The following is a 20,948-nucleotide window of genomic DNA, read 5'->3' as shown; positions in this document are numbered from 1 at the left end:
GAGGCCTGCCTACAGTATCACAGCCAGCATATGTTAAGGGTGGGCCTGGAAGCTAGGTTTCCTTGTTCTGAGAGCAGCTGTCCAGCTACATGACCGTGCTTCCTCTCAATTGCACAAAAGGCATATAAAATATGAAAGCAGGACACAATGTAATGCAACTGTGATGGTGGTGGAGGAGACTGATTGCAAGGCCCCCCTGATGGAAAGGAGACAGATGGGACAGAGAGGAGAGGAATGTTATGAAGGGACAGGTGTTTGATTCTCATAAATTGAAAAATAGGGGGCAGCTAGGTGGCGCAGTGGATAGAGCACCAGCCCTGAATTCAGGAGGACCCGAGTTCAAATCTGGTCTCAGACACTTAACACTTCCTAGCTGTGTGACCCTGGGCAAGTCCCTCAACCCCAGCCTCAGGGAAAAAAAAAAACATAAATTGAAAAATGAAAAAAGGATCCTGCCAAAAGTCAGGGAATTCTTGAGCTTATTAATCTCTCTGTGTCTGTGTGTGTTTCTTTCTCTTTGTCTTTCTATGTCTGTGTGTTTGTTTGTATTTGTCTCTCTTGTTATCTGTGGCTCCCTCTGTCTCCGTGGTTCTCTCTGTCTCTCTTTCTTCATCTTGCTTTGTGTGTTTCTGTCTCTGTCTCTGTCTCTCTCTTCAGAAAGTAAACATTGATCTAAGAATTATATCTCTTTAAGAAGTTAGGGAATTGGGGTACAGCTTTCTTAAGACATGACATTCTGGAATTAGAATAATGGTATAGTGAGACCCAGTTTGGTACCCAACAATTCCTGACATCTTTGTGAGCTTCAGGGAATCTGGGTTCAAGAACTGCTTTTGTAACTTAATAATCATACTATGTCAGGCTGGTCACACTGACATTCCTTATGAATGCCATTTCCCTTTGTCTGGGTCTCACTTTCTCATCTAAGAGTGTTCCATTTGATTTTGTTTTTTATTAATTTTTATAATTATAACATTTTCTTTGACAGTACATATACATAGGTAATTTTTTTTGACAACATTATTCCTTGTACTCCCTTCTGTTCTGAATTTTTCCCCTCCTTCCCTCTACCCCCTCCCCTGGATGGCAGGCATTCCCATACATATTAAATATCTTATAGTATATCCTAGGTACAATATATATGTGCAGAACCGAATTTTGTTGTTGTTGTTGCAAAGGAAGGATTGTATTCGCAGGGTAAAAACAAAACAAAAAACAATGCTCACAGTTTACACTCATTTCCCAGGGACTTGAGAATTTTCAAGGAGCAGGAAGAAATAATGTCAGAGGGTTGTAATGTCTCTGATTCATAGCAAGTCATCATCTGCAGACTTCTCCCTGCTCCCCGGCGTCTCACTTTTCCTCTTTCCTCATACTTCCGCCAGATAATCCTGAAGGCTCGGCCGGATATACTGGCTCACTCCAAGCCTGGCAATTATGTCTAAAATGAGAGCTGGATTTCAACTCTGAATCTATGATCTTGTGAGTTGCCAAGGGAGGAAGAGGGGATAGTCAGAAATTAGGTGATATATTAAAGGAAACGTGTGTTAGGAGTCAAGTCTTCCTGCTTCTCTCTATTCACTATAACAGGCTGATTCTCGCTACTTCAGCCATTATGGACACAATGGCATGGAAGAAGAGACTAGACCTAAGCGAGGTATAAGTAATTTGTGTTTGGCCCAATGCTGGACTAATAACAAAACCAGAATTTGAATAAATGTTTTCCTGACATACCCAGCATTCTATTCACTGTGTCACACTGCCTTTAAAGTTCAAGTCACTTAACTTTAATATGATACCCACACATTTCAGAAACATGGATCTATGAGTTCATCCATATGAGTACTACTTCTGATAACATGAATGACATCCCCTCCGTGCCTTATTAGGTAGGTTAATGTAGTTTTTGTGATTATCCCACTGGGGTGAAGGGAGGGCCTTAAGTGACAAGAAAAAATTAACTATTTGATAAGTATCATATTTTTATTACCCTTTAAGATTTGCAATATATTGCCAGCATTTCACACAATTCCCCACACATTTGTTGTTCAACTGTTTCAGTCATATCCAAGCTTTTGTGATCCTTTTGGGTTTTCTTAGTATAATACTCCATAGAGTAGTAATACTGGCACATAGCAATGGTAATTCTATACATGGGAGGCTTCTTGACCTAATTCGTTACTTCTTCTGAGGCTCACAACAACCCAATGAGGTAAGCGCTGTCATTATTCCCATTTTGAGTGTAAAGAAACAGACTAAGAGAGAAGTGAAATCACTTGTCCAGGACCACAAGGGTAGTTAAGTGTCTGAGGCAGGATTGGAACTCTTCTTCCTTGCTCTAGGTTTAGTGCTCTATCCACTATACCATCTAGATACCTCTAGAGTCTTCTTAAGTTTTCCAAAGACCATTTCTAGACCTGTCTCAGGTTCTAAGCTGGGTCTAAACTGAAAATGAACTATTTGCCTTCCCTAGAAGCATTTTGAGCTACTCAGTTCCTACTTTCTTGTCTCGAAGCTTTAATAGTCGGTATGGGGCATATCCCATGTCAGTTCTTCAATTTAGTCCTTGCTTTAGCTCCTCCATCCATCCAACTATTCACTCTTCCCCAACGGTCCCCTTCCCTTCCTGTTCTGGAAGCTTTAGTCAACTCAATTTTAGTCAAGCAATTACCATTGCTTCAGAAAAAAAGGCAGCTCTAATTAAGAAGATTTTCTTTGTTTGAAGTTGAGATCGATTTAATCAATCAATAAACATTTATTCAGCACCTACTATGTACCAAGTACTCCTTCCCTTGTCTTCGAGACCTGCTTTCTGACAAGTCTTCAAAAATCTGGAAACTGTTATCATGTCTTTCCTAAGTATTTTCATTTTCAGGATAAATATTCCCCAGTTTCTGATCCTGGTTTAGCATATAGTCTCTTAATAAATGCTTGTTGACTTGATTTTATGTTATCTCTTTTGATCCTTACAACAATGGAGGTATTATCATCAATCCATTTTACAAATGAAGAAATGGGCTAAGAGAGTTTAGATGACTAGCCCAGAGTCATCCAAACTGATAAGACATGATCTCCAGTCCTGACCACCCACAGAATTGCCAGTGTCCTTCCTAAGATGTGGGATCTAGATGGGATACTGCTAGAGCCAGGTGGGATGCTAGTAGAACACTATGGCTCTCCCCTTTGTCCCTTTACATGTTATTATATTTGTCTTTAAAGGTAAGTCAGGGATTTTCAACCTGGGCTATTAAAACTTGCCAAAGGATGTAGAGGAATTCTGGTAAATCACTATATTGTCTTTTGAAGTGAATCTTTTTATTGTATTTCTTACAACCATGGAACACTCTATAATTGATTCCCTTTCATATTGAAAAGGGAATTTAGGAAGGTTTGCTGGAAGCCAAGGAGTATAGGCACTGAACTAGAGTGACAATCCCAAGAGTGTCTCCCATCCCACTGTATTTTTAGTCCCTAACCCATGGATTGGTGCATTTTTTATCTGTACAAAGATCGGTGACATCCAGTTAGGAAATTCCTTCCTCCAATGCAGATCAATACCCTACTTAGCACATATAATCTTAGAGAGTTGAAAGGTTAAATGACTTGTTGAGGGTCACATGATTACTATGTGTCAGGTGTAGGATTTGAATCCAAGTCTTCCTGATTCTGATGGTGGCTCTTTAACCTTCATTGACTGGCATATAATTGTAATTAATAAATGTCTATTGAATTATTGGATTGAATACCTCAGAAGGGACCTGAGCCAGACAGGGAACACTGGGATGTTCCATCACCTCACTCACTTTGGATATTGTGACATGAGCCCTGGTAGCAGGGTTGAAGCTAGAACTTCCAGTCCCTTGGTTTTAGGTCTGTGTTCAGATCTCCCAGATTTGCCCTTCCCCTCTTCCCCCCTCCCCCCTACTCTCCCCCCACCCCGTTCCTGGTCCCTTACTAGTTGTCTTTGAGTTTTTATGATCTGGTGTTGAGAACATTTTGTCTTTCTGTGTTTAAAGCCTCAGAAACTAGGCGATTCCTCCTTTACCGCCATGATTGTGGCAGGTGGGGGAGAGGTCACTGTTCTCCTGTCTTGCAGGTTCTACAACAAGGTCCTCTCTTTGCACAAGGGGTCAGCCACCCCTGTGGGTAACCCTCTGCTGGCCTACACCCTTATTAAGCGGCTACAGTCTGACTGGAGGAATGTTGTGTACAGCCTGGAAGCCAGTGAGAACATAAGAGGTACTGAGAGGGAATGGGCAGAGGTTGGGTGAGAGTCTATTGATTAATATTGATAAATCCAAAAAGGCTGTTCATCCCAGTTTGTCAGGGTCCCACTCCAGAACCATGACTTGGGGGTCCCACTCCAGAACCATGACGTCCAGGGTCTGTTACTACTAATTACTAATCCCCAAGAGAAGAATTGGTGCCCAGAATGTGCTCTCAAGGATACAGGGCTCAGAACACTCTGCTCTTAGATGTGCCTGATACCTCAGGCAACTTGAAGCACAGCCCAGTGTGGGGGATTGTCCCCAAGGGTGTATGTTCCAAGGGAACACCAGCATAGACACAAAGAAAGACACCCAGGTAACTAGACACCCTGGAACTACCTTGTTTAGCCAGGAAGAGCTGTCCCCTCTCTCTCTTCTTCTCCTTTCTATCAGCACACTCACTGAAGCCAAAGAGCTAATTAAGCATAGTGAGGGACCAACCACTGATATCAGAGGATTTATATTGAAGCATGCTATTCACCTCTAAATAGAGAAATGATTGAATCAGAATACAGATGAGGGCATTTTTTTTTAACCTAGACAATTTGGGAATTTGTTGTGCTTGATTATACATGTTTGCAACAAAGTAGAGAAGGGAGAGAGAAAGTGTGGATCTGAAAACAAAATAAAATTGACTTTTTTTTAAGAGCCAAATTGGCGGGGGGGAGATCAGCTAGAGGACTGGGCTCTCTCTGCTTCTATGTGTTGTCCACAGATGCCTCAGAGCCACTGGTGCTCTCTCTGGGGTTATTGATGGTATCTTCTGCTGTTCTGCCTCCCTTGTTTGGATAACATCTATTTTTCTTTTCTTTTTTTTTTTGTCATCTTAAGGTGGGGGGGAGGGAAGAGAGCAAATTACATCTGATAATTCTTATTATTAAAGAAAAAAATTCCCCACTTTGGGTTGTGGAAAGGGGCATGCTTAAAAATTAGTTAGCTAAGTAATTGATTGAATAACGTGGGCCTACCACCCAAAGCCTCTATCTAAATAGTTAGGAAGCTTCATTTTTGGTGGAGATGAGCCTGGAATTGGATATTGGACCTATGAGCTTGTTCTTCTGAGCCCCAGAGGAAGAATCTCAGAATGGTGTGGGGCTGGACAATGGAAGAGATTATGGATTTGGAATCGGGAAAAAATGATTTCTAATCTTGGCTTTGTCACTATTTGGGGGCAGATTACTTCAGATTTCTGGGACTCGGTTTCTTTATTGGGTAAAATGATAAGAGTAGATTAGGTGAACTATGAAGTCCCTTCTGGCTATACATCTTTGAACCTATGTCATTTTCTTAGCTCCCACCAGGGAGCTATTGATCTAATAAGAAGAAACAAAAAGAAACAAGTAGAAACAAATCATATGTGTAAAGTTATAATGGCACTCAGAACCCAATTTAATACTAATAATAATTATTATTTATTTAGCACTTACTTTGTGCCAGGCACTGTGCTATAAGCACTTTATAATTATTATCCCATTTGATCCTCATAACAGCCCTAGAAGGTAAGTGCTATTAGTATCTGCCTTGTGGATAGATGTGGATGTGAAAACTGAGGCTGAGAGATGGAATCGCTTGCCCAGGATCACGCAGTATGAAGTAGCAGAGTTGGTATTTGAATCTAGGTCCCTCTCCTCATCCCTGTGGTGATCCCTTCTCCACATTTAGCTGAGCTGGTGCTTAGTGACAGCCCCAGGATCCATAACCAGACTTCTTGATCTGTAAAGGAGGCCATTCTAACTTTCCAGACCCTCCTGGCTTAGTTTGTTTGAACCCTGGGTCATCTTAGCCAATGAGGAAGCATGGGAGAGGGTAGAGAGGATGTAAATGGAGTACTGTAGTTAGTGACTGTGTATTCAAGTTTGATCTTAGTTAATTATGGAGGGGGGACGGAAGGGGAAGGACCAGGAGAAAGCCCTGGGTGTGATCCATCCCCATCTGCCTCGTGAGGGCCTGGATAGAAACACAAAACTTAGCAATTATAACTCACAAAGAACATTCTTTCCAACAACCCAGTGAAGTAAGATGGGCAAAGGTGATTATTTCCTTCCACCTGTAAAATGGGGATATTACTAGCATTATCCCTCAGGGTTATTGTGAGAATAAAATGACTTAGCATATAAAAGTGCTATATAGGATGCCCCAAAAAGTCTTATGCTCATGTTAAACTTTGATAGCTATTCATGACTTACAACAACACTAAGACTTTCCAGATATCCTATATAAATGCTAACAATTATTACAGTTGAAGAAACTGAAGTAAAAATGTGTTGTTATTTGTCTAGAGTCACCCAACTTGTAGTAATTACCTCTCAGGGCTGTCTTAAGGCTCAAGTCAAATTATGTATGTAAAACACTTTGCAAACTGGAAGCCACTAAGTGTCAGAATGATTATTGTGTGTGTGATGTTCAACATTTTCTTATCTATTCCTTGGGCCTATCCTCCTAGTTTATCCTTAGAACCAATGACTCCCCTGCCATCTCCATACGTCTCTTTTTCACATGGGAGGGCAGCTTTGAAATCCTTCTTGTGGATTCTCTTGTCCACATTTAACACTAGAACACATTCCCGCTATAGGTCATTCTATGGCTGCCCTTTGCCCTTTCTTCATCTTCCTGCAAAATTGTTTTGCAGGCTGCTGTGTTCCATACCAGGTGCTCTTTGCCTCTTTTCTTTACCTGTACAGGGTCCTCCTCATTTTCCTGAACACCAAAAGTAGATGCTCCCAAAGACTCTGCTCAGGACTCCCTTCTCTTCTTTTCTTGCACTTTTTCTCTTGGAAGTCTCATTGGCTCCCTTAACTTCTATACAGCTAACTCCCAAATCATTTCCTCTAGACTTGGTCTCTCTTGTGAACCTCAGATCCATATTTCTCAGGGGATTGTTGTTCAGTCATATTTGACTCTGTATGACCTAATTTGGGGTTTCTTGGCAAAGACTGGTTTGCCATTTCCTACTCCAGCTCATTTTAGATGTGTAAATTGAGGCAATCAGGGTGAAATGACTTGCCCAGGATCACCCAGGTAGTATCACTCAGGTCCTCCTGACTCCAAGCCTGACTCTTTTTCCTCATTCTCATAAGTGGAGAGCTAGAAGGGATCTTAGAGGTCATCTGTCAGCTTCTTCATTTTACACATTAGGAAGTAAAGACATAGGTCACAAAGACATGCAAGTAGTAAGGATCAGAGGTGAAATTTGAACCCAGGTCCCTTCTCTGTGGAACACTGTACTATGGTACACTACTGCCCCTTCAACATGAACAAAGTTAAATTTATCCTCTTTTTTCCTAAGTCTACTTTTCCTTCTATCTTTTCATTTGTAACCTTGGGGTTTTCCTCTTTCCGCACCTCTCGTATTCAATCATTTATCAAGTTCTAGTTCTTTCTAATTTGAAATATATCTTGTATTCATTTTTCCCTCCCTGATTTCTACTGTTAACAGAATTTTACCATCTTGGTCTCTAAACTGTGAATAGCAGGAGCCATACAAGGCAGGCCTAGAGTGATAGAAATCAAGTAGCAGTTTAATTACTTTCAGAGTTTTCGAACTGGAAGTTCTTTTGGGCAGGAGTCATCTCCTGGTGAAGAAAAGGTAAAGGTTTTATACTCAAATCCTAAGTGGGAAGAGAAGAGGAAAGTAGGTTACAATAAGATCATTTTCAGCCCTGAGTGATTTCCCATGACAAACCTGTGAGTGTAGGACAATGTGGGTGTTCTGGGAACAATTCTTAAGTAATTGTTTCCCATCTCAGGATCATTGCTTGAAGAGGGACAGGAACAGACCCCTGTTATGGAAACAGGTTTGGCAATTTTTGATACACTTAACTTACACAGGAGAAGGTTGTTGATCATTTCAAGCTGCGCTGTAAGGTGCTGACTCCTAGGCCAGAAAAAGGCTTTGAAACATCCAAATTATTAGTATATTCATTACATATATAATTTTGACAATTAAAAAAATCAGTTATAATTTTTCCATACCACACTGACTCTAGGACAGGCCCCATTACTACCCTCTGGACTGTAGAAATAACTTCCTAATAGGTCTTCTCCTTATCACTCTCTCCTCCACTAATCCATCCTTTGTACCCTTTTCTGAATAACTTTTCTCATGCATGGACCAAGAAATATTGTTCCACTGCTCAAAAATCTCGAGTAGCTTCCTGATGCTTTATTTAAAACTCAAACTGTTTTCTTTACCTGGGTATGGAAGATCCTCCATAATAATATCTTCTATAACTACCTAACTATTCTCCCACATTACTCACTTCCACACCGTCCAGTTATATGAGGCTATTTTGTTCCCCAAATACTCCAGGCAGCCTTCTGCCTTGCTGTTTTTGCTCATGATGTTAATACTTTATGTACCTATAACATGGTATCCCTTTCCTTCTTCCTATCCTTCAAATCTCATCATCCTTTGAAGCCAAACCCAAGGATTTTGTCTCCTAGAAAGTCCCAGGGTTCCCTTCTGTTCTCTCCTCCCTGTTCCTCCCTTGTCATTAATGACCTTCCCCTCAGACCTTACATAGTACATTTCTGATAATTCCTTAATGCACTCATTATCTAATGTTGCATATTAGAATTATTTGGGTTTATGTCTGACTAGACCGTGAGTTTCCAGAGAACAGGGACTTGGGCTGATGAACCTCGATGCCCTGCACAATTCTCTGCTCACAATAAGCATTGGTTAAACTTTGGTTGAATTTTTAAATAATACAGTAGTACAATAGAATATGATAATGACACAAAAGTCTATTAGAAACTTGGCCTGTCCTTTTATTGGCATAGGAAGCTCCTAGAAAAGGAAACACCCTCTGCCAGCACCTCTTTGACAACTTCCAATATTAGGAGGACCCTGAGAAGTTAAGAGACCTGCCTACAGTATCTCAACCAGCATATGTTAAGGGTGGGCCTGGAAGCTAGGTTTCCTTGTTCTGAGAGCAGCTGTCCAGCTACATGACCGTGCTTCCTCTCAATTGCACAAAAGGCATATAAAATATGAAAGCAGGACACAATGTAATGCAACTGTGATGGTGATGGAGGAGACTGATTGCAAGGCCCCCCTGATGGAAAGGAGACAGATGGGACAGAGAGGAGAGGAATGTTATGAAGGGACAGGTGTTTGATTCTCATAAATTGAAAAATAGGGGCCGCTAGGTGGCGCAGTGGATAGAGCACCAGCCCTGAATTCAGGAGGACCCGAGTTCAAATCTAATCTCTCAGATACTTAACTCTTCCTAGCTGTGTGACCCTGGGCAAGTCACTTAACCCCAGCCTCAGGAAAAAGAAAAAAACATAAATTGAAAAATGAAAAAAGGATCCTGCCAAAAGTCAGGGAATTCTTGAGCTTATTAATCTCTCTGTGTCTGTGTGTGTTTCTTTCTCTTTGTCTTTCTATGTCTGTGTGTTTGTTTGTATTTGTCTCTCTTGTTATCTGTGGCTCCCTCTGTCTCTGTGGTTCTGTCTCTCTTTCTTCATCTTGCTTTGTGTGTTTCTGTCTCTGTCTCTGTCTCTCTCTTCAGAAAGTAGACATTGATCTAAGAATTATACCTCTTTAAGAAGTTAGGGAATTGGGGTACAGCTTTCTTAAGACATGACATTCTGGAATTAGAATAATGGTATAGTGAGACCCAGTTTGGTACCCAACAATTCCTGACATCTTTGTGAGCTTCAGGGAATCTGGGTTCAAGAACTGCTTTTGTAACTTAATAATCATACTAGTATGACTATGTCAGGCTGGTCACACTGACATTCCTTATGAATGCCATTTCCCTTTGTCTGGGTCTCACTTTCTCATCTAAGAGTGTTCCAAGGCTTCTCTCATTTCTGAAATTCTAGAGTTTAAAGTCCCCCTCTAGCTCTCACATTCTGTGTTCCAAGGTCACCCCCCAGCTCTGACATTTTGGGCTCTAAGGTCCCTCTCAGCTCTGTCATTCTGGGTTTTGTTAAGGGATTGCTAAGAGATTCCCTGAATTTATCTTTCTGGGTTACAATGTTTTCTAGAAACACTGGACACAAAGCATACAGGCGGCCCTGAATGTGTCAGGGATGAAGCAACCCCTCAACATAAACAGCTGATGTAATTTTTGTTTGTATCCCAACTGGACTCCCTCTGTGTCCTTGGGAGTCACAGACACCAGTTAGTCTATACTGGGCTGCGAAATCACTTGTACAGTTGGGATCCTTGTAAATAACCAGATCATCCTATCTTCAAGTTCCAGCAGTTCCCAAGAGAAAAGAATGTCACTTTGGCCATCAAGTAGGGGGAGGTTCCCCTTTCCCATCTTTCCTCCTCCTATGTCATTCCCCTTTAGGTGAAAATTTGGGCTTTATCCTCCTTTTTTTGTATTCTCATAAACATGCAAACATGTATAGATTGTGAACTCTTTGGGTTCCACATGCATGTTAATTCCTCCTGTAATAAATCTGGTTTTCACATAAGTCTCATGATGTTGTGATTGCCTGTTGACCATTTTAAGACCCCCTTTGGTGCCAACGTTCTATGTTCTAAGCCATTTCCAGCCGACATTCTCTGTTCTAAGGCCTGTCCCAACTCTGACATTCCATATTCTAAGGCCCCTTCCAGCTGTGATATTCTGCAGTTTAAAGTCCCTCCCAGCTCTGACATTCTCACAGAACTGACATACCCTGAATTTCCTCGGATGGAGATAACATCATGTTCACATACAGTAGGTACTCAGTGAATGTCGGATGAATGAATTCATCTTTTTTATGATTTTGCAGCTTTGAAGGATGGCTATGTGAAAGTGGAGCAGGACCTCCCAGCCTTTGAGGACCTGGAGGGAGCAGCCCGGGCCTTGATGCGTCTGCAGGATGTATATATGCTGAGTGTGAAAGGATTAGCCCATGGGGCTTTTCAGAGAGTCACAGGCTCTGATGTCACTGACATATACAGGCCCAGCCAGGTTTTTCCCCTCTCAGCAGATGATTGCTTCCATGTGGGAAAGGTAAAGGTATTCTGCTCCTTAAGAAGGCCCAGTGGAGGGCATCCATGATGGGAATGGGACTAGGCACTAGGTTTTAGGAGGAGCAGTCAGAAGAACTGGGAGTAAGTGACTTAAAGAAAATTGATGAGGAATATGATGACTTTCTTCAAGTATCAGAAGGGCTGCCAACATTGAGACTTAGTCTTCTTGGCTTCAGAGCACAGAACCCAGGGCAGTAGAGGGGACATAGAGGGAGGTAAGTTTTAACTCAACAAAAAGAAAGGATTCCATATTGAGAACTAACTGGACTGGGCTTCCCTATCAGGAGTGGGTTTCCCATCAGCAAAAGCCTGCACGTGGCTGGGATTTAATGTACTTTTCTCTCAGAGAGAGTCTGATGCTGGCCAAACATTTCCTTTTTTCTCTCTCCAGAAGGCTTGGTCCTGCCACCATAGCAAAGCACTTGATCAGAGGAGTGACCCGATCAGGGAATTGGAGGAGTATGATTTAGGGAGATGCCATTCTTCATAAAAAAGAGGTGTTCTCCATGCTAAAGGGGATGGTTCAGGTGGGATTTCCCACAGTCCCTTCAGTGGGCACCCTCCTTTGGAAGATTCAAAGATCTAACCAAGGGCTCACTACACTATAAACTCACCATGTTGAATTGTTGCTCCGGAAAATCAGAAATCAGAGCTCAGAAAGGCATGTCTGTGGCTAGTTTAAATTCAAAGCAGGATTTCTGTGCTCTTCTGTATGGCTATAACATATGTAACACCAGCAGGAAGGGACCTCTCAATAAACAAAGCCAGATGTTCTCCTTTCAGAGGGTCATTTCCTAGAAAACACATAGAACTGTTTCTGACTTAAACAGTTTCTTTGGCAGAACAATCTACACAGTCATTTTTTGTTGATTTACTTCACTTCCTACTCTGACTATGACCAGGGAAACTGAGGCATAGAGCCTCACACTTTGAGTCAGTGGCAGAGGTAAGAGAGGAACTAAAAATAATTCCCAGTTTTGTAACATTTAATTAGGTTTATAAAAGGTTTCCCCTGCCACTTATCCTTTGAAGTAGACAGTCCAAATCTAGTTTCTATCAAAGAAGAGATCGAAACTCAGATTTGTACAGAATTTGTACAGAAATTCAAATATTCTTATCACTACATAGTCTATTCATTAATTAATCTGTTGAGCTAGAGCACCTGCAAATATTACTCTTCCATGTCTCCTCCTTGGTAATTCCCATAGCCTCTGTCTTAGTCTAAGCCTTTGTTGCAGCTGCCTAGATTATGGCAATAATCTCCTAGCAAATCTTCTGTCCTCCATTATCTCCCTACTCCAAATAATCCTGTGTACCACCACCTGAATAATTTTCTAAGGCACAGATGTGGTTATCGCTCATCTGCTCAAGTCCCTGCTTAGGTTCCCCATTGCTTACCAAATTCAGTTCCTATTTCCCTAATGTTTCTGTTCCTTCATTTTGGGGTTGAGTCTTATCCCAGATTTTTATCTCCTCCTGACCTTAATGTTCTAGAGAATCTGAATTGCCATAGTTTCTTATTTCCAACTGGAGTACTCTATATCTTTGCCTATTCCTTTTATAAGCTAAGAATACACTCCATCAGTTTCTGAAGGCTGAAAGCCTACCCATCCTTCAAGACTCAGTTCTGATGTGTCCTATATCAAAAAGCTTTCCCCTATCCTACTAGATAGAAATGATCTTGTTTTCCCAGGACCACATTTAATGCATGGTTTACATTTCCCTTGCATACTTTATGATGTATGAGGTGTCCTAAACGTCTACTAATAATTATTTTTTCTTTTTTGCTATTGTTCAATTGTTGGAGAGGAGGGAGTAGGAGAAAGAAGATAAATCCTTGTTAATTATAAATATATGTAAATATACTACTATATATGTTATATGATATGTATATTATATATGAATACTACCACATATGGTATACATATAATATTATATGTAAAATACTTTTATAAAATAATAATAGCTAGGATTTATAGGAAACAAGTATTTATTAAATATCTACTATATAGCAAGCACTTTATAAATATTAACCCATTTGATCCTTACACCAATTGTGAGAGACAGGGGGCTATTATCATCACCATTTTACAGTTGAGGAAATTGAAGCAGATAGAGGTTAAATTACTTGCTCAAGATCACACAGCTAATAAGTGTGTAAGGCTAGATTTTAACTCAGGTCTACATGACTACTGATTGATCCCAGCTTTCTTGTCCACTGTGTCACCAAGTTGCCATATTCCTCATCATTTAAGAATTTGATGGTGTAGGTGTGGGTACTGCCTCCTACCTTGAAGCTTTCATGTATCATTCCCAAATTTGGTAGATGGTCTTTGAGACCTGCTCTGGCTTCTATGGCAAACCTGGTGATGAGGCTCTCTGAACTTAGCTAGACTGGTCTTCAGACCCAAAGTTTTACTAGCTCGGATATATTGAAATATGCCATGAACCAGAAGCAGAGCCTTTGGGAATAGAAAGTCACTTATGTGCCACAAAGAGACATCAAGTAATATTTTAGTCAAGTAATGAGGCATTAAAGAAATAAATGTTTATAAAATACTTGAGACATATTTTTTCATTTGATTCTCACAATAAAAAAAATAGTACAAATACTACTGTCTCCTTTTCCTGTTCCTATTCCTATTTTGTGAATAAACTAAGGTTTAGAGAAATCAGGTTATTTATCCAATATAAAACCAACAATCAACAAACAAACATTTGGTAAATTGCAGATTCAATACACTAACCTAGATCTTCTAACTCTCAAGGTCAGTGTCCTTTCCAATTCTTTGAGTCCTTTCACTTAGCTTTGACTTGAAAGTTGGTGATGACACAAATTTCCACGGGAAATCAAGAGGTTCCCTTATCCCTTGAATTTCTGTGTTATTTCCTTACTTGGTGGTGACGGCTGGGAGTGGTGATGGTGGTGAGGTTTTATGGTGACTTTTCTGCTTCCTTGTAGGTGGCCTATGACATGGGCGATTACTATCACGCCATCACATGGCTGGAAGTGGCCGTCAGCCTCTTCCGAGGCTCCTATGGGGAGTGGAATACAGAGGATGAAGGGAGCCTAGAAGATGCTCTAGACTACTTAGCTTTTGCTTATTTCCAGGTAGGAGCACAGATGGGACAGAGGAAATCAGACTGTTTGGGATAAGGGTTTTCAAGGATCATTTAGTGCAGCCCATCTCTGAGGCATGAACTTCAAGGAGGCAGGGACAACATCTGAGTTAAATTTGTTTTAGATTCTGAATTAAACAATAAGGGCGTTTCCATATGCATAGTAAATTTTAAAAAAAAGAGCATTGTACACTAAGTTCCAGATAGATCTCTGTTATGTACAACTTGCTTTTTGCTTAAGTATATAATAAATTTAACCTATTGCTTTCAAAGTTATACTGCTCCTCCAGACTTTCCTTCTATTCCTTTATTCGGTTAAAAATCATACCTCAGTGATCTTTTCTTTTCATTTTGTTTTGCTTCCCTTTCTCTTTCCTACCCTTTCCTACTTCTCAATAGAAAAAAAAGAAAAGAAAAGAAAAATAAAGCCCTCATAACAAGTCAAGCAAAACAATTTCTCCTGTTGGCCAAATTCAAAATTGTTTGTCTGATTCTTCATCTTGAATCTATCAATTTTCTGTCAAGAGTTAGGGACCATGTTTCATTATCAGTGCTTTGGAATCAGAGTTGGCAATGACCAAAATTATTAAGTATTTTGAAATTATTTTTCTTTGTAATGTTATGTTATCATTATAAATGGTTCTCTTGTTTCTTCTATCATTCTATCTCCATTTGTAAAAGTCTTCATAAGTTTGTCTGAAACTTGGCAATTTCATCATTTCTATAGCATAGTGATATTGTATTACATTCATGTATCATAATTTGTTTAGTCATTCCCCAAGATGGAATCGCCCCCACCCTGTCCCCAGCCTGCCCTACTTTGCTACTACTAAAAGAGCTTAATTTTAGCTAAATTTTGTATCTTTCCTCAAAATCTAGCTTCATGTATTCATTGTATACAGACTGGTTGAATAAACAAAAACATTATTTATTCATTCAGTCAATGTGAAAATTCTTCTGGCTCTACTTTCTTCCTTTTGCATTACTTCAGTCAGTCAAGTAGGCAGGCAAACATTTATTAAGCACCTACTTTTTAATATATTTCATATTTATGTCTAAAAATAAGATTTAAGTATTCCACTGAAAATCTAATTTTCTGATTTTTACCTCTTGGGGTTATATGTCCAAAAGTGGTATTATTGGGTCAAAAGTTACAAACAGTTTAGTTAATTTTTGGAACATAATTCAAAGTTATTTTTCAGAATAACTAAACCAGTTCTAGTTTCCTCAACATTATATTAAAATGTCTGTCTTCCCAAGGTCCTTCCAACATAGGCTATTTCCATCTTTTATCATCTTTGCCAATCTGTTGAATGTTGGGGGATTCTTCAGAGTTTTTTAAATGTGCATTTCTCTTATTAATGATTTGCAATATGTTTTCATATAGTTATTCATATTTTCTATTTATTTTTTGAAAACTATTTGTTCATATCATTTGACCATTTATCTATTGTGATGGTTCTTAGTCATATTAGAAAGGAAAGAGGGATGGGGAAGAGGGAAGGAAGAACATAAAGAGGGAATGAGGGAAAGATTATATGCCAATGTCTTATATATCTTGGATATCAGATATTCCAAGCAAATATTTTTTCCACTCAGTAGTTTATCTTCTTATTCTACTTGCATTGATTTTGTTTGTGTAATTCTCAAATGGAACTGTGACCTCAAATCAGGTGTTTTTTTCAATGATACCAATAGCAACCTATCCATGCCTGCTCATTCTAGGTGACCCTTTTCCAAATCCTTCTTTAAGTTTACCCCAGTTTGTTCACATAACATAGATAGACCTTTCATAGTTTCACTTGATATTACAGATACAAGGGAGTACATGGACTCTCCATTAGCTTTATATATATAATTTTAATATCCTTTATGTTTAATATCCTAATATCTTTTTCATAGTTTCTTGTCATCTATTATCACATATCCACCTTCATCATGGGTCTGTTTATTGCTGTTTGAGTGATAATCATAATAAACTTCTTTTAAAAAATATAGTAATCCATGACATGTAACTAATCAAAATGAATACAATAGTAATATCTAGAAATATGGACCTTTCTTTCGGGGAGAATTTGGAGTCATTAAAGGAGTTTTCCTAAAGGCAAAATCCAGTATTTAGAACAGAGAATTTATAACAAGTGTAATTACACATCCAATAGAAATTTAGACTGAGATATCCAACATATCTCTTTTGTCTTAAGAAAGAATACCCTAATTGCCTGTCATTTAGGGGAGGGGGTAGAGGGAGGGAGGGAGGGAGTAGAGGGAGGGGGAGGAATTCGGAAAAGAAGTGAGTACAAGGGATAATGCTGTAAAAAAAATTACCCATGCATATGTAATGTCAAAAAACTATAATTATAAAATTAATTTTAAAAAAATTTTTAAAAAAGAAAGAAAGAATACCCTGGAGGCAGCTAGGTGGTGCAGTGGATAAAGTAACAGCCCTGAAGTCAGGGGACCTGAGTTCAAATCTGACCTCAGACACTTAACACTTCCTAGCTGTGTGACCCTGGGGAAGTCACTTAACCCCAGTTGCCTCAGCAAAAAAAAAAAAAAAAAAAAAAAAGAAAAGAAAAGAAAAAGAAAAGAAGAAAGAAAGAATAATCTAATCCTGGAGAAGTGCTAAGGCATGCATCTTCCTGTCCTCCTTAGAGACAGTCAAACATGATCTTTGCCTCTGTTACCTTTACTTGAATTTTGTTGTTGTTGTTTTTATAAGAAAGGGTTGGAGTGGGGAGGACAGGATGTTGTTAAAGGAAAATATCTGCAGAGTAAAAACAAAAGCCTATGATAGAATTTTAAATGAGTTATTTAAAACAAATACTAGGAGAAAGAACATGTATCCTGATTTTTAAAGGCTTTTTATTTTCAAAATATACGCACAGTTAGTTTTCAGCATTAACCTTTGCAAAACCTTTGTGTTCCAAAATTTTTTCTCTCTCCCTGCCCCCCCACCTCATCCCTTAGATGGTAAGTAATCCTGTATATGTTAAGTATGTGCAGTTCTTCTATACTTATTTCCACAACTATCATGCTGCACAAGAAAACTGATTGTTAAAAAATGTGGCCTTTGAATAACTATTTGGCAAATATTGGCCAGCCCTAAAACTATCTCAAATATCCCACATCCTGATCTTTATAGCAGGATCTGGAAGCAGGAACCAGTTCACTGATACAGCTCCTTTGACCTGCAGAGTTTGCTGAGGTCAGGGCTTCATTTCATCCTTAACCAGTCTGAGGGAGGATGGAATAAAATATTAGGACAAAACCAGACAGAACTGCTTTCAGTTCCAGGAAAATGGGTGGGAAGTTCTCTATTTGTATGATACCATTATGGAAATATTTCTCTTCTCATGCACAAATTCCTCACTTTTGGAGATATAAGGAAATATCAAGTCTGGGAATGTTCAGTCCAAGGAAGTTGAAAGAGAGGAGAGCTGTCTTAATTGAAGGGATGGTCATGGAAGAGAAATGGGGTTTGTTCTGTTTAGCCCTACAGATGCAGACATAGAAGCAAATGGGTGAAGGTTGCAGAGAAGGAGATTTAGGTTCAAAGTGAAAAAATGCTTCCTAGAAATTAGAGTTATACCCAAAATTAAATGAGCTATCTTGGGAGGAATTGGGAAATTCCTCCTCAATGGAAACTCCTCAGTTTAGTCTCCAAATAAGGGGTGAATGATCTCATTGACAAAGTAATACTATAAAGAGAATTTCTACGGGATATGAATTGGATTAAATAAAGGTTCTTTGAGATTGAGTGCTTAGATTCTGGAATTCCCAGAGCAAGTTCCATTTTACTGATTTAAAAAAAATTATCTCAGAAACTAAAAAGGAAAAGAAAAAAAGACTATATTTGAAAAGTATAGTCCCTAAAGTGTGACTTGGCTCACTTTAGGATCTCAAGGTAGTTTAAAAATATATATCTTATTCATTTTCATATTGAACTCCACATAAGCACTTTGATAATGTAATTAACATTCTGCCCTGATGAGAGGGTGTAGCAGATAGAGCTCTGAGCTTGGTTCAAGAAGACCTAAGTTCAGACGTGGCCTCAGATACTTATAAGCTTATTGGCTCTGGGCAAGTCTCTTAAATTTCATTTTCCTAACTGTACAATGGTGGTGACAATAGCTCCTGCCTCCCAAGATCGCTGTGAGGATTGATTGAGATAGTATTGTTTTGCCTCAGTTTCTCATCACATCTCCCTCCCAGAGTTGTTGTGAATGTCAAATGAGATAATATTTACAATACGCTTAGTACAGAGCCTGGCACATAGCAGGTATTATAGTTTGTTCTCTAGGATCTTTTTTTCAAACTTTCATGTACATGGGGAAACAGTGATTTTCCCAGGACCACACACTGAGGTGCTGGCAAGTCCTGGATTAGAACAAACATCTCCATTTCTGGTCTATCCTGTCCATCTCAATGAGCTCCCTTGTTTACCTGTGGGGAGCAGTACATTGGAGATACTGACTTAGAAGACTTAGCATGATGGAAGGGGAAAGAATGCTGGTTTCTAGAGCTTGACACACAGGTACTGCCTGATCCTGGGCACTTCTTTTCCTCATCTGTGAAATGGGGATAATAATTCTTATCTCTTTTACAGGGTAGTAGGTAAAATACTTTAAAAATCATAAAACAATATAGAAAAGTTATTATTATTGGTGTTTGGCCTGCCTGGGTGATTCAACTAACCATATTGTTCTCTCCTTGTCATAGGCAGGAAATGTTTCTTACGCCCTCCGTCTCTCCAGAGAGTTCCTTCGCTATGGTATGTAATGACAGAAAAGCTACTGGTTTGCTGGAAATTTTCTGTTCCTGCCGAAAGTGTCTGGGGAAGTGGGGAGCTCCCTGTAGCTGGAGCTGTCCAATTAGGAGAGTCTATGTCAGGGATATTGTAGAGTAATCTGTGTGTGAGGTTGGGACTCAGGTCGGAAGCTCACTATAACGAAATTCTCTTTGTGAAAGATTATTTCCTTCTCTACTATTTATAATTTGTGTGGCTTGCTGTTTAGATAGTGCTTTGCCAAGCTAGGCAAGAGTGACTTGTATATGTCAGAAGTGGAATTTGAATTCAGGACTTTTTGAGCTGAGGTCAGTGCTGTAGCCATTATAGTGTGCTACCTTTAATGTGTTGATGTAGGTAGAGATACAAATAAATGCACATGTGACACCACTTTTAACACTTACAGTATTTGTAACAACTTCATTGTGAAGCAGGCTTGACAGGTATCACCGCTGTTACAGATTCATAAACTGTAGCTTCTAGGGCTCATGGATTTCCAGTAAGAAGGGAGGGACCCTAGAGAGGACCTCATCCAATGCCTTTATGCTACAGAGGAGGAAACTAAGGCTCAGGGGTTAAGTAATTTGTCTGAGGCACACAGTCAATTATGGATCTGGGAATTGAATGGTCCCATCTTTTTCTGCTTCTCCAATTTAAGATACTGACATAGTCACACAGGAACTGTTAGAACTGGACCTGAGCTGGGCATACTGGCCCCAGGAACACATTCTACCCCACACCGACTTTACTGTGGCTTTTGATTCTAGGATTCCAGAATTCTTGGCTATTTGTCATCTTCCCACACTGAATGTAGGAATTGAAGAAAGCAATTATTTAATTTTTCTGTTTTGGACACATGCTCCTAATTTTCTTATTGTGTTCATTCCAAGCCGTATGTACCAATATGTCAACAGATTGGAGCATACTTTGTTTTTTTAAGTTTGTAATTGTTAAGGAAGGAAGCTCCCCTTTCCCCTTCCCTGCACCCCTGTAGTGAGACTTAGTGGTGACTGAGGTATGAAGCAAGTTTGGGGGTGGGGTAGAGTAGAGAGGAGAACAGAGGCCAAATTCAGAGACATTTTAGAGGCCAGAGATTTGGAAACTGATCTGGATCTGAGAAGCATCAATGGGAGCTGTGTGTGAAGGAGAAAAACTCCACAGGATCTGCTTACCTAAGGAAATAATTTTTTTCTTTGAATCCCACCTGTCTTCCTGTGCTTCTGCACATTGAACTGTCCAGCTGTGGAGTTCAGCTCTGAGCTCTTAAAATGAGGATGGCCCATCATTGGTACCACCTCAAGAGCCTTCAGGATGGTGATGAGAGAATATTGGACCCAGAGTCAAGAGACGTGGGTCCGAGGCCCAAAGGAAAAACACTGCCTCTAGGAATCAGGGAACTGGGAGCAAACCTTGCCTCTGATATGTACCTATTTGATTTTGGACATGCTAATTAATATTTCTAAGGTTCAGGTTCCTCCCTTAAAATGCTAAAAGGTTCTTGTAGCTTGAAATCATGTGACCTTGAGTCTGTTTCTTTACCTATAAATAGGAGAAGACTAATACCTAACTGGCCTGCCTCTTAGGCTTGTTAAGAGGAATGTGACAGAGACACTGAAACAATTACTATTCATTATCTAATGTAACCCCTGAAATGTAGCATGCCATAAGAAATGATTAACCTGCTTTGGAGTCAATTGGACCTAAGTTCTTGTAGGTTCACTTCTGACTCACCCACAGGTTCAAGGCTCACATCTATAGATATGGCCTCAAACACTAGCTATGTGATCCT

The 20,948-nt window shown here is 39.7% G+C and overlaps 1 protein-coding gene across 1 annotated transcript in view; it reads left to right on the top strand.

The window, feature by feature from the left end:
• Positions 1-20,948, top strand: part of P4HA3 (prolyl 4-hydroxylase subunit alpha 3) — a 56,841-nt gene that overhangs the window by 17,661 nt on the left and 18,232 nt on the right. Inside the window, exons 3-5 of the mRNA XM_074304054.1 lie at positions 11,007-11,230; positions 14,213-14,362; positions 19,093-19,144. Of these exons, the coding sequence (XP_074160155.1) occupies positions 11,007-11,230; positions 14,213-14,362; positions 19,093-19,144 (426 nt within the window). The remainder of the gene's footprint in view (positions 1-11,006; positions 11,231-14,212; positions 14,363-19,092; positions 19,145-20,948) is intronic.

This window comes from Sminthopsis crassicaudata, chromosome 3, assembly GCF_048593235.1.
Source record: "Sminthopsis crassicaudata isolate SCR6 chromosome 3, ASM4859323v1, whole genome shotgun sequence".
NCBI lineage: Eukaryota > Metazoa > Chordata > Mammalia > Dasyuromorphia > Dasyuridae > Sminthopsis > Sminthopsis crassicaudata.
Note: the sequence above shows the minus strand (reverse complement) of the source record. Positions and strands in the feature narration are given on the sequence as shown.